The sequence below is a fragment of the Battus philenor genome, unplaced genomic scaffold, assembly GCF_028537555.1.
Source record: "Battus philenor isolate CCGP_79_NKW_IND1 unplaced genomic scaffold, ilBatPhil1.0.hap1 SCAF_20, whole genome shotgun sequence".
NCBI lineage: Eukaryota > Metazoa > Arthropoda > Insecta > Lepidoptera > Papilionidae > Battus > Battus philenor.
The window spans coordinates 12612765-12627736 of NW_027181683.1; the positions used below are offsets into that span (position 1 = coordinate 12612765).

The 14972-nt window shown below is 34.3% G+C and overlaps 1 protein-coding gene across 3 annotated transcripts in view; it reads left to right on the forward strand.

Moving 5' to 3' along the window:
* LOC137922700 (uncharacterized) overlaps positions 1-14972 on the forward strand; it is a 35929-nt gene that overhangs the window by 9044 nt on the left and 11913 nt on the right. For all 3 annotated transcript variants that reach the window (XM_068765729.1, XM_068765727.1, XM_068765728.1), the window contains exons 2-3: positions 12861-12964; positions 14729-14907. In XM_068765729.1, coding sequence (XP_068621830.1) covers positions 12870-12964; positions 14729-14907 — 274 coding nt within the window. In that variant the 5' untranslated portion in view covers positions 12861-12869. The remainder of the gene's footprint in view (positions 1-12860; positions 12965-14728; positions 14908-14972) is intronic.

The following is a 14972-nucleotide window of genomic DNA, read 5'->3' on the forward strand; positions in this document are numbered from 1 at the left end:
TTTGATACCCATATTGTGGTGGTTGTGGAAAAATATGTACCTAGTCCGCCATATTGGAACGGCGTCCATCTTGAAATTTAAATTTTGACATAATCATCGTGTTTTACTAATGTAGCCCTTTCATTTGATACCCATATTGAGGGGGTTAAGGAAAAATACGTAACCCGACATTTTGTATCGGCGGTCATCTTAGATTTATCTTAGATTTAGATCTTAATTTTATTATATTGTATTGTCATCTAAATTAAATGTGTGTACCAAATTTCAGATCAATCTGACAACGGGAAGGTGCTTAAATTTCAATTTCTAATTTTGATCCAAATTAATTCCGTACGGGTCGAACTAAATAAAACCGTTTAATAAATAAAGGATTGTTTGAAATTAACGATCGTTCGCCATATTTTATTTCACAACACATGAAAGGAAGTTACATTACTACAGGTTTAAATATTTAATTGTCATTTGCAAAATAAGGCCATTAAAACTATTTATATCAGTCACATTAGTTAACTCGATGTAAATTATTTTTAATTCGCCGTCTCTATTCGTATTGTCACGTGTTATCGACCCGGTGCTGCTAGCCTAAAAACGCCGTATTTTTATCGCCAATTTAAATTTATAAACACCTGTGAAACGAACATTATATCTACAAAATAAAATTTTTAAGTTCGTTATTCAATATACAATGTATAATATACATATTTTATTGATATCCTGTTGGATCTACCTTTTTGGACGAGAAATCCGTCAGGCCAAAAGAGAATAGGCATTACAATTTGTTGTTTGAAGTTATGCTAGCCGATTGCTTTGTAGAGGTTTTTTCGAAATTCGGTCGGAAACAGGAGGTCCGTGTACTAAAAATATGCGCTGAGTGATCGTACTCCAGTTACAATGAAGACACACGAAGGGGGAATGTACCCGTGTAGGTACAGTGTACCAGTGTACAGTGGCCCTTTTCTAAATCTAATTACCAGATTTATTGTTATTCTGCAGTACTTCAGAAATGGCGGACGACATTTTATTACAATTACAAGAAGTTTAATATCGACTTTGAATCAATTAAAACATAATACTTTATACTACCGCTAAAATTGTTTAATTGCGTGTTAGCCGCGTCAAAAGCAAAGAACCTAAAGGATTATTAAAAAAAAAAAACATTTCAATGTCGCGTGGTATACGACACGGAATTGTAATTAAAAATAAATCGGCAAATTTGTTGATAAATACTCCAGAATGGCAGCTCAGACAAATTATTTTTAATATTTTTATAAAGATACCTGGAGGAGCCAGTAGACGCGGCATAGGTAGACGCCTCACCAGGATCTATGTCATAGTCAATGTCCTGGGATGCCTGATGCGGGGTGCGAGATTGCTCAGGTCAACATGAAGGAATATTTTTGGGAGAGGTCTAGTGCAGTGTGCGCAGGATATGGCGGATCCAGGATATATATACTGGATAAATTTCCTAAAGCACGTCCTGAAGGGCAAGCCTTCAGGAGGAAATTTATGGATAGGCATATATCAATTAATGGATGTACTACAGCTGAAATGATGAAGCCACGGGAAAGGTTTTATTTAGGTGACAAATATAAAAAAATGCATGGTAGTCAGAAATAAATACATTTAAAAACTTTTTAGTTTAACGGTTTTTTGATACATATATTGTGGTGGTTGTGGAAAAATATGTACCTAGTCCCCCATATTGGAACAACGTCCATCTTGAATTTTAAATTTTGACATAATCATCGTGTTTTACTAGTGCAGTCCTTTCATTTGATACTCATATTGAGGGGGTTAAGGAAAAATATGTAATCCGCCATTTTGTATCGGCGGCCACCTTAGATTTATAATGTTATTGATTTTATTATATTGTATTGTCATTCAAATTAAATACGTGTACCAAATTTCAGATCAATCTGACAAAGGGAAGGTGCTTAAATTTCAATATCTAATTTTGACCCAAATAAATAAACAAATTCCGTACGGGTCGAATTAAATAAAACCATTTAAAAACAAAACATTTCTCTTTTCATACAACTTTATTTAATTAATTTTTTACTAAAGGGAATGTGCGTTTTGAAACTTTTTTTTTACAAATGAAAATCATAAATAATCCAACGTGGGTAGTAATGAATTTGATATATTTGGACAAGAATAGATATGTTGACAAGAAATGAAACACTACAAATACATGAGACTTGTTATTTGCGTAGGAATCCTTACAAAACCTCAGCGCATGTAGGAATGTTATAAGTTCTATATTATTGGACCGAATCATAATCTCGTACATTTAAATGGGTTGTGAAAAGGAGCAGGCATGAAGAAGTGGTCACAGGATCCGTAATTTTTAAAACCGGAGTGTTTTTATGGTCCCCGCTATTCCTCGTTTTCCCCAAACTTATTCTTGGGTTAGGGACTTTTATTTCTTTTAATAATTTCTTCACTTGATATTTTAATTTTCGCGCAATTCTTCCATACATTTCATCTGTCTTACCCTTTCATTTCATTTTTCCTCTTTTCAGATGCCTGTCATACATGACCTCATTACTTAGTTTTTACAATTTTGATTTTTATTTTATTTTACAGTATTCAATTTATGTACATATTATTATTGCTTACATTTATTTATATTTTATTTACAGTTTTCTTACATTTTAACTTTTATTCCAAGTAAGAAAAGGACCAATATTTAGCCACTTCCGCACATGCAGCGGTAGTCGTGCAACAAAGTGCACAAATTATTATTACGGTGGTACTTTCTTATATTTTAAATTTTAGTTTCCAAGTACATACTATACTTTCAGAGAATTGTTTTTGAGTATAGGACGGCAAATACATGCCACGTAAATGCGCCGCTGGTACACACGGCGTGTCCAGTGGATGCCGTCTAACTCCGGCAGGTAATGAAAGGGTTAAGACTAGGAATCCTACGTATAGCAGTGGAGTAATAGTATGCATTAGAGCAGTTTACATATCAAGTACAAACTTGCAAGTAAAACTGAGTTGAAAATTAATTTCTTTAACCAAAGGTTAGACTAGACCAGAGTTCCCTAAACTTTTTTGTGTCGTAGACCCCTTGCCATGTTTTTCCGTGTTGGGTAGACCCCCTACTTACCTGATATTGATTTCCTGTAAAATTCTAACTGTAGTGAAATTTAGTGTATGTTCAAAATTTATTGCGACTACAAAGCGAATACCAACATCCTACAACTTACACAATTTTATAAACATATGTAATACATTTTTTACTTCATAGATACTTTTATGAATAATGTAAATGTTTTGATATTATAAGATAGTATGATGTAAGTAAATAGGTACTATTAGTGTATGTGTTGAGGTCCACTATCGTGGACCCCCATTTTCATTTCATGGACGCCCAAATTTTTTTCGCTGACGTAGACCCCTTGCATGTTGTCATAGCCCCCTAGGGGTCGATATAGACCACTTTGGGAATCATTGAACTAGACTATCGTTTCTGACTGTACCGAAAATATAAGTCGGGCTATATGTATGAGGTTACTTAAATAATGGAAAGTGTTTCGGATGCGCTTGACTGGCCTGCCTGTCTCAATGCGCTGCGCAACCTTTAATGCGAATGTGCGCGAGTGAGCCGTCATGCAACAATAACCTTTAAGACTGCAGTCATTTATTTCATAATCACTTAATACTGTGATCAGAAAATATAGCGAATTTGTTGTAAAATGTAAATTATTTATTTATTCTTTTAAATCAATTTCATCGCCTTTAAAGTAATCACCGTTCAATAAAACGCACTTTTGCCAACGCTTCAAGACCTTCGATTATTATTTTCTGAGACGAGAAATTTTTCGAGCTACATGAGACCCTAGTTCTTCTGCCATTCTCCTCATATCTGACTCTCTCCATCGCTCTCTGGGTGAATTTGAGTCTTATAATGTCCATCGTAAGCTACCAAGTCTTGGACAATACAAGCCATGGACTTAAAAAGTATTTGTTAACATAGCTTGACGTTGCTGCTCCCATTCCTGGCTTGAAAAGAGGGTAGAACGAAAAAAAAGTTCATGTTAGAAAGACACTTCCGGTGGCAAACACCGTTGGCATTAAGAAATTCCACATTCTTAGAATTAGAAGGAAATTCATTCATTCTTCTAGAATAATAATAGAATGAAGAGTATTGAGCTTGTCTTAGATTTCGCCGAAGCGTTTCAAGACGGACAGCCTTAAGAAATGAAGAAGACATCTGAGAAAAAGCCTTCAGTTCAAAACACGCCTTGGACAATAAAAGGCATTAACTTTTAAAATGGTTTTTTTGTACCTTTGCCTATCTATCTTTCTCTGTTTCATCCCAGACTTCTTGACTTGGAAAGAGAGCAGAACAGAAGACTCAAAGATGCTAGAAACACACTCGCGCTTACGCGCGCACTTTGTTTTTTAAATAATTCCACATTTTTAAAATTTGAATATAGATAACTTCACATCACGTATGCGCGTACGTAATACATATTAAAATTTATAACTTTTTCTCGCTAATTATAATTTTGTATTTAAAAAAGTGTAAAGCATACGTCTTAAACGACTTTTAATTTTTAACCCTTAATAATCTAGAGTTTCAATTTTGATACCAATCTTTTAAACCGAATGTTTACATTACTATTAGTTTTTTTTATAGGTTGGCTGTACGAATTTTACTGTTGTGTAATATTCTTTCCAACGAAATTAAAAAAAAAAACTATTTTTCCTTCATCTAGACCCTCAAGCAAAAACACAGTAATATTAAAGAAATCACTTTCGTAAATCAGGCTGTTAAGGGTTAAATCGTTGGTCGAATACACACCACGCGGCCTGAATGGAATAAATATTTAAAAATTGCACGTTCCGTACGTGTTAAGATTTTACCATTATTTACAATCACTCTGTATACAGTATGAGATATCTAAGTTATTATTTGTAATTATGCAATGTTTTATAGTTTATATCAAACATTATAGCTTGCGTGATCTGCATATCAGAGATATAAACACAAGTGTTAATAAAAATGTCATTCACGACCGCTAGTGATTGTGTGTCATAAAATTGTTGGAGTTTATAATTATTTAATAATGCATATAAAAATGAACAATGTAGTATTCAATGTAATTTAGTTTTGTAAGTAAAGTATATTTTCTTCGTTATCTGTGTTATAATTCTAGTTTTAATTTAGATATTTTTTTTTACTCATCGTGTGCTAAGGGGTTACTGCGATGACATGGAAGATAGTGGGGGACCCTTGAAATTTAAAACTAGAAACTAAACAATTGCTGTTTTCAAATGAAAATTAACAATTTTTCATGTGTATACACCTTTCCCCCGATTTACACGGTACTTGTTTTACACGTTTTTACTTTTACACTGTTTTCCAAATAAGTTTTTTTTTTTGTTTTAATAACCGAAAAAAAAAACAGTGTTTCCGTAATATATTAAATATATTAACTAGTCAATGCATTTTATTTTTATTTCTGTGTATACCTAAAAGCGTTGAAAAAAATCGCAACTGTTAAATAGCAAAATTATGCATTTTTTGCAAGCTTTTCGATTTACACGGTTTTGAATAGAAAATTTTTAATTTTCGATTTACACGTTTTCTCAGGAACGTATCTACCGTGTAAATCGGGGGATAGGTGTATATAATACCACGTAAATGTGTCGAAGTTTCACGTGTTTAGATCAACTGAAAATTATTATATGTTAAGATTTGTTTAACCCTTTCGTTGCTTGCGCCGGATCTAGCCGGCGTCCATTGGACGACCCGTGTGAACCAGCGCTGGAGTTAGACGGCATCCACCTTGTAATGTGCGCTTATGTGTAGATCCCTGTTTTAAGATCACAGCCAAATAAATTACTAAGAATTATTCCAACTTCTATTTTTAATTAATATACCAGTAAAGTGTTTAAATGTGTAAAAATGAGAAAATTCGAACATCAGCCTACCGCCATGCAATGTGCACACTTCGCGGCGCAGATGTCCGGTTTAGTAGCGTCAATTCGGCGGAACGGACTGCGGTAAGGAAAGGGTTAATATATCTAAGATATCTTGTGGAATATATAATATATATGCGTATCATCAGAACTATTAAGTATTTAACTTTTTGAAGATAGAGTCTTGTTACTCTATGGCGTATCAGCCAAAGTGATCCAAGAGTTGGGCGGTGTTCAAATTGGATGAGATAGTAGTGTGGGAGTCGCATATACACCGATGTGATGTCTGAAGGAATAATAGGTGTAAGATTTTGTGGGCGAGCGTAGCCGACGGGCGAACTTAGTGTGCCGAATTAGTGCAGCGGGCACATGCACGCACCGGTGACGCGGGCGCAGACCTTTTGTTACTTTTGTTTCTTTTGCGCCTTTGTTCTATTGCCCGCTTTCACTCGGTCGCAGAGCACAGTGCGCCCCAGAGTTCCACGACGAATGCACGTCCTTTTTGCTCGCACTCAAGCGCTAATAAAAATTTGTTCGTGTGTTAAATAAATTGATAAAGTGTTACAAACGTCTTTTAATAAGACGCTAACACTTTAGTAGTATTTAGCGACCCGTGATAGACTCCTTCGAGAACCTTCGAGCTTCGTTATCTTAGAGTTAGAGGTTAGAGTTCTTAAGCATGGCCTCTTTTGCACCATGCCACTTGGAACACGCGAAAACTGAAAATTGCATTTGTGATGTGTTTTGAGTGATCAATCCACACGGTTTTTTAAATGATTCCTGTCATAATTGTTTTTAATACGACTAATATATTAATAGATGTGAATGTGTATTTGTCAGCAAAATCTTGAAAGCTTTTATTTTTATCTCCAATCTTCCTGTATAAAGTGGTAAATGAATAATATAACATTATTATTTTTTCTGTTGGACCGCGACAAGCCAATAGCTTCAAGCAGTACGAACTAGTAGACAGTATTAAAGACAATATAATAAAGTATATATAAATATACATACATTTATGTATGTATATATATATATATATATATATATGTATATATGTATATATGTATATCTATATATACACGTATATTACATGTCTTGACCCCAACAATAGACCCTGACCCTGTTAGCGTATTTAGAATTTTGAAAATTCCTTTTGTTATTGTTTATATTATCATTACATTATTTTCGGATAGTATGTACCATACATTAATTGACAGCAAACTATACATTAGACCTTTTACAGCATATATATATATATATATTTATATATATATATGTGTATATCTAATATATAAAATTTCCATGTCACAATGTTAGGTACCGTACTCCTCCGAAACGGCTCGACCGATATTTACCAAATTTTATATGCGTATTCAGTAGGTCTGAGAATCGGCTGCTATCTATTTTCCATACCCCTAAGTGATAAGGGTGGTCCACCCCAAAAATTTTTATTTTATATTTTATACAAAAATTTTTGTTTTAATTTTTTTATGATACAGCATACAAAAATACATACAAACCTAAATTTTCACCCCTCTACGATCAACCCTTATTTTTAATTTGTTAATTAAAAACTTTATTTTTTTTGCAAAGCAACGTTTGCGGGATCAGCTAGTATATATATATATATTTGACTTATATGACTTTATGCTCACCGACGTCATATAATATATTGTCCCGTACAAACACGTACCAATTGACGAATAGTTGATGAGTAGTAATAATAAATCAAACAGTTAGTCATACGTTTGGACAAGTAATTATTCAATATGTTACCGGAGCGTTCATAGAATATCAATGAAGCTTCTATGCAAAGACAACCTGATATGTATTAAACAATGTGATGAACAAAATTTATTGAAATTTCACTTACAAATATTTATTAACTGTCCTATTTTTTTTTCTTTTTTTTTCCTCTCCTTCCACCCCTATTTTGTTGGGAACAGGCTTTTTTATTTCTTAACTATTTATTCACATGATTTTTTTATTTTCGTCCTCGTCTTCCATAGTTCACAATTTTTTTTCTTCCTTCTATCATTCCATAATTCCATCTTCCTTTCTCAATCATTCCATTCCTTTCATCCATCCTCAAACACTTCAGTTGTATTTTCTATTGCAGTATCACAGCTTTATTTAGTTTATTTATTTTTCTCATGTACATCAATTTTACATTTTTTATTTTAATTTCAATAAATCTATCTTAATAAGATTAAATGTCTAATAAGACTTATAATATTTTATGTTTTATTCCTATTAATTACATATTGTTCAACTTTAACTGTCCTATTACAATATATTACAATGTAATTGGTAGACCACGGCTGGGAGACCACCGGTGGACGCACGTGGGTAGGGCGCTCGGATCTTTGCAGCGCGCAACGAGATCGAATCGGAAGTAAGATGCCCAGAGTAACCGAGGTCACTGGCGTAGCTTAACTGTTTGAAGATGCAGTTGGCAACATGGAAGTCGTTCTCAAGTGGCGACCACAAGTGCGCTACCACTAGGTGGACTGCCAACATAGTTGCGCGAGAATTCGCTTGATGCCGGCAGCGCAGGATTGACCATCCTGATGATCCTTTGGAGACCTCTGCCTTGCAGTAGGCGTTCATCGACTCGTGGTCCTCCCTCCACCGCTACTTGACGAGCAATTCCTCAAGCTACGTGCAGACCTGGTTATTCTACAGATCTTATTTCTGGTTCGATATAGCAGCGAAGTTCCGACCACTTAGTTTTTGGATGTTTGTTGTCCGTGTAGTTGTGTAATTCGCATTGTTTGCCGTACGCGCATTGTGGTGCACTTTATTGCACGACTACTGCTGCATAGCGGAAATTGCTATACATTGGTCTTTTTCAAAGGATGAACTTCCGCAAAATAACGCCTGAATCCATAAGAAAGCATACATAAATACATATAACCCTAAATGTTCATCCCTCTGCGATCAAATCTATTTTTTATTTGTTTTTTAATGTTTCCTTGAAATAACATACATGACGAAACAACTTTTGCGGGATCAGCTATTTTGAAGCTGATAAAGAACGGCAGCTCGCCAGATAAACGTAAAGAAAATAAATAACGTCCAAGTAATGTTAAATTTAAACGAGTAAAAAAATTGTCAAAAAAAAGAATTAAAAAATTATAATAAATAGGCATTTAATATAAATATAATAATTGTTATAATGAGTAATTAATTATAAGATTAATAAGTAAACAAAAAATATGACAAATTGTACCTAAGATAAATAGACTGACAGTTGGTGGCAGAGGTTAAGATGGCGACATAATAAAAAAAAACAATTTGACGTCTCTATTAAAATTTATTATCGATAGCCACTAGTAATCCTACAAAAAACCGCAGTTTGGTCACCTCTGATGTAAGCGATATACAACCTCGTAATAACTCTGAGAGAACAAAGTACATGCCGTGCAGAGAACACTGTGTTGGATGCTGTCCAAGATAGTGTCGATGGTTTTTCACTTCAGTGCACGATGACGGCATCTGCTTTGACGATGTACATGTTGTTGCATTATAACAAGAATGCATCCGAGAAATACGAACATTTTCAAGTTTTATATGCTGGTAACTGCATATATAGGTTGATACTTTTTCTCTTTATTGCAAAGACATTAGCATCCGATATTTCAGATTTACATGTCTGTGTACTAACCATCTTAAAATACTTCCTAACTTAAATCTTAAATCATGTGTATTGTTTGTTTAGAACAACCTAACAATGTTCAGTACACCTATCCCCCGATTTACACGGTACTCGTTTTACACGTTTTCGCTTTTACACGGTTTTCCAAATAAGTTTTTTTATTTTATTTTAATAACCTGATTTTATTACCATCTCTCTTAATGTAAATATTTCTACTTCAAACATCGAATCGGCACAAATAACTGGGAGTGATGAAAGTGAATTCGATCTTCGATTCCAAAAAAAAGAATGTAATTTAATTTTTATTCTTCTGTTTAATGTATATTGTAATTAGATAAAAAGACAGTTTTTCCGTAATATATTAAATATTTTAACTTGTCAATGCATTTTATTTTTATTTCTATGTACACCTAAAATTATTGAAAAAAAAAATCACAACTGTTAAATAAATAGCAAAATCATGCATTTTCTGCGAGTTTTTCGATTTACACGGTTTTGAGTTGAAAATTTTTAATTTTCGATTTACACGTTTTACTCAGGAACGTATCTACTGTGTAAATCGGGGGATAGGTGTATTACGTTTAGTACGACCACTTCCTCATCTCTACTCCATATTGGCATCATCAGGTTGTGCGCCAGTATCTGTGCGGTTGCCGTATTCAAATTGATGAATCTTGCGATCGCATCTTGAGTCTCGTCCGTGTGATACACGCGCGAGTTCGTGTGACGTGATATTGTTACTACCATATGGACACTTATACAACCCAAGGGTGTCTATTATTCGAGGAAGAACAAACCCATGAGCTCGTGGATGATGAGGGTCCTCAAACCTGCGCTTATGTAGGCTTTGCTAATAAGAATTTGTTTATCGGCTTGGGTGTGCGAGTCAGGTACAGGGTGTTTCTCTGTGTCGGGATATTCTCCTAAGAGTTAGGTCGCCTACTCAGAGAGTGCACCACCTCCTTGGACGAAAATATACCCTAGAGCAACTCCTTTAGGACATACGACACATTCATCAGGTTCTTGTGGGTGCACAACAGCACCTTTCGCTGAAAGAAATCATTTATTCAAAATCGTCATTCGTTTGATGATAGAGAAGTCTATGTTCAGAAATGGACATCCTACTGCTGGAATATTGTTAGTGATAACCCATGCACGTTTCTTATGGTCTCCGTTTTTGACCTCATGTGCTCCCCTAACATTTGTAAGCATTTGCATTCATTTTCCATTCATTTCTATGTTGTTCCTTCTCATTCTGTTCATTCCTTTTCATACCTTGTTACCTTGTTTACATCGCCTCTCTTCCTTCGCCTTCCCTCCAGAATACAGTCCTTTTTTTTCCATTTTATTTTGTATCCATTATTTTACTGTTATATTACTTTACTGTTATACATTTATATATTTTTTTTATTTTATTCTTTCTTTATTTTAGTTTATTCTTTACTGTTATACATTTATATATCACAATTTCTATTTCGTTTTATCACAGTTTGTTTACAATATTTATCTGTCTTCAAACTAAAGTACGTTTTTGATAAGATTGGATAAATTTACGCTTTGTTTTCCTTAAAACTGAGGCTTTTGACCTTCTAGAAACAATATATCTTCGTCAATACTTTACGGCATCATCTGTTACAACGAAAGGACGATGATGAAACATAGATAAGCTTCAACTGTGTACTGACTCATCACAATATCTCTGAAACCATAAGGCGTAGGTACTTGAAATTTGGTAGAAATATTCCTTTTCTTAATTAGACATCAGCTAAGAGCTTTAGGACACTCCACCTGTGGGAAAATTTGAGGTAGCTTATATTAAGTTAGCGCGGCGGGTGTGGGACAATTATTTATAAATACGTGTCTTTATCACGATACACGATTTACTAATACAGTTCCTATCACCGACTAAATTAGTCATCATCTTGGGAATACTTGATTGGGTTGTAAGAGGAAGTCTGAACGAAATGCAAAGAATGAAAAGAATGGCAGATGTGAAGAACGAAAGATGATGAACAAAAGAAAATATAAAGCACGAACGAAGAATCAAAATTGAAAAAATCATTTAGGCTTGTACACCAGGATCCTATTCTACATGTAGGGGTCAAAAAGAGATCTACAAAAACGAGGTCCATAAAAAAAAATCATTTCTCCAATGTTAGTTATGTTATATAATTTTTAATAGAAAGAATCTTCCTCACCAGCATAAGAAGCAATCTATGACGCACAAGATACAAGAAGACGAGATACAATACTCCGATGAATCTCCTGCCGTTAAACCGTGGCAATTTTTGGAGGTTATCTTTTTTTTTAAATAGAGTTGATAATTCTAGATTTGGTATTTAATTAAATATGCTCATTAGAAATAGTTTGTACATGGATTAGTTTTTTTTTAATATTTCAACGAACTAGTATAGAGGAATATACATCGATAAACAGTGTCAAATAGAAAACTAGTAGTCAATTTTTATAATTCTTTTCGTAAGATTTTCATTTATGTTGGTGTAAAGCAGTGGTGTGGTAAGAAATAAAACATGATATGGGTGTTGAATAGAGGAGAGGTGACATAGGAGAGACAGAGACACACTGAAACTGCGCCGCGGTTTTGGAGACAATACGACAATGCTTTTGCGCCGCGTGCCAGTCAAACTGTTAAAGTGAAGCTGCTGAAAGAGAAGAACTCTTGTCCTGTCATTTTTGTGTATCTGCGGAAAGGATTCGCAAAAGAATTTGAGGATACTACGTTCATAGTTTTTGTTAAATATCAGAGACACGGGCATGTCTATATTATGATGTCATACGCATACCAAAAATGATTTCTTCTATACCTATCAATGTTCATAAGAATATGTTTATTGTTGTGGCCTAACAATGTGTATATCTTTATATTTTTATCTCTAAACATGAATATTAATTTTTAGAAAAAATTATGGTTATTCTAAAGAGTTTATTAATTGTAAATGATAGGATATTAATGTTCATACCTTGAATGAATGAATGAACGTATATTTTGAAAACTATAAGTTTTAACAAGTACATTCATTTTCAATCACCATTTATAAAGTGATCACTCTTGAAACTATTGGAATGCAACAAGATTTTCTGGCAGTGTAAAATCTGTAGAGAATATTTTTAAAACGCTTTTTCACGCTATAATATTTTTGAAACCATTGATTTTTTGATAGGTAAGCATAAAATAATTAATAGCAAATGAGTCATACAAAGCTTCTATACCTATAATCAATCATCCTGTATGTTGTTGCAGCGGCAATACATGGCTGGTGGAGATGGCGCTCCAAAAGACTGGGAGGAAGATGAGCTGTTGTACTCGAGTAGGGACAGCGACGACAGTCCTATACTCTCTTACAGGTCAGTTAATAGAATTAACTTTTTTTTTAATTAATGTCAAAGACGTTAAATCTCTTATTTTTATTTTACTAATTACATGTCAAGTATACTAATATATATATATATATATATATATATATATATATATATATATATATAGTTACATAATAGTTAATAAAAAGTACGGGCGATCTTATTACACGAGGCAATTTCTTTCAGACAACTGTAGTATGGAGTTAGAAGGTTAAGTAGCGGATTGTTAACATGTTTATACAAACATGTATATATGTACATCATTATAACTACAACAATAGAAATAGTAAATTAGTCTACCGTTTATAGAATTCAGACTGGACTAAGATCATAGGTCGCGGGTTTGATTCTCAGTATACTCTTATCTTATTCAACTCACACTTTATGCATTAATTATATAGGATTGTCACCCTTTTAACTTCTCTTTATTATATCTGTATAATTAGTTGGCATATTTTTTATATTCAATGGAATCAGGCGCTATTTTGCGGAAGTCCATCCTAAGTAAGAAAAGGACCAATATTTAGCCACTTCCGCACATGCAGTGGTAGTCGTGCAATAAAGTGCACCGCCCGCTGATAAATGCGTATGCGGCAAACAATGCGAATTACACAATTACCACCCCTCCACGGGGTATCTTCAGGAGTAATGTTACACCGATTAGTGCTAACCACAGAGTGAGCTCAGTCCGTTGCCGCTTGTTATTTATATGCCACCTCCTCCCCCACTACCACTGAACGTCACGTGACCGATCACATGTGCTATTTTTATTATACCCTCTCTTACCCGTGAGTTATATTAGCGATTTTACGTAATAGATGAGTGCCTTGAGCGAGTCTCCTGGCAAAAAAAAATTATTTCATTAAAACCTTTCGGCACTAACTGACGAGGAATTGTTCGAACTATGTCAGGGATCTAGAATCTTCTGCTGATCTCATTTCTTTGATCTCATAACGAAGATACTCTGCGTTGGTTTCCTGATAATCTTGAGCCTTATGGACCTTCCATTGTAAAAATCACCTCTCGGATCTATAGGACATCACCGGTTACACACACTGGTGCCGAAGAAAAAAAGATTGAGGAGGCCACACTCGCCTCCAACATAATGGAAAATGATGCAAGAGAGTCCGTCCTCAAATTCTTAAGAAAGTTGTACAATACGTAATTAATAAGAATAAAACATAGTTAAACATAAAATATTGTAAGTCTTATTATATATTTAATCTTATTAAGACAGATTTATTGAAATTAAAATAAAAAAATGTAAAAATCTGTGAAACAAATTGATGTACATGAGAAAAATAAATAAACTAAATAAAGCTGTGATGCTGCAATAGAAAATACAACTGAAGTGTTTGAGGATGGATGAAAGGAATGGAATGATTGAGAAAGGAAGATGGAATTATGGAATGATAGAAGGAAATAAAAAAGATATTGTGAACTATGGAAGACGAGGACGAAAATAAAAAATTCATGTGAAAAAATAGTTAAGAAATAAAAAACCCTGTTCCCAACAAAATAGGGGTGGAAAGAGAGGTCCCAATAGCGGCGGCCTCTACAAAAAAAAACACACAGACTTTTAACTTTAGAAGTAACGTGGTCTACCCAAGTAGTTTACATTGGCCAGAATCGATGACAAGTTAAGAATGTACACAAATATATAAATAACAATAAACAACATAACATAACAACAGTCTAGAATAGTCGATGTGATTGAAGAAATAGTTAAATATGGCTTTTTGTCGATTACAGACACGAGAAATACCGTCGTTATGCGCCGTACGTTCGCGAGGGCAAGGCGGAGGAACGCGACAGGAGGTCCACCTTCAGCGTCCTGGCCAAGTTCTTCCTCTTCAGCACCGCTATGATCCTCTTCTGCGTGCTCCTATACATACCTGTATATAATAAGGCCAACGATCAAGTTCCCAAACGTAAGCAAACGCTTTTGTATATATACCCCAGTACCTCACTTTGCGTCGTGGTTACGTTCCAAAAA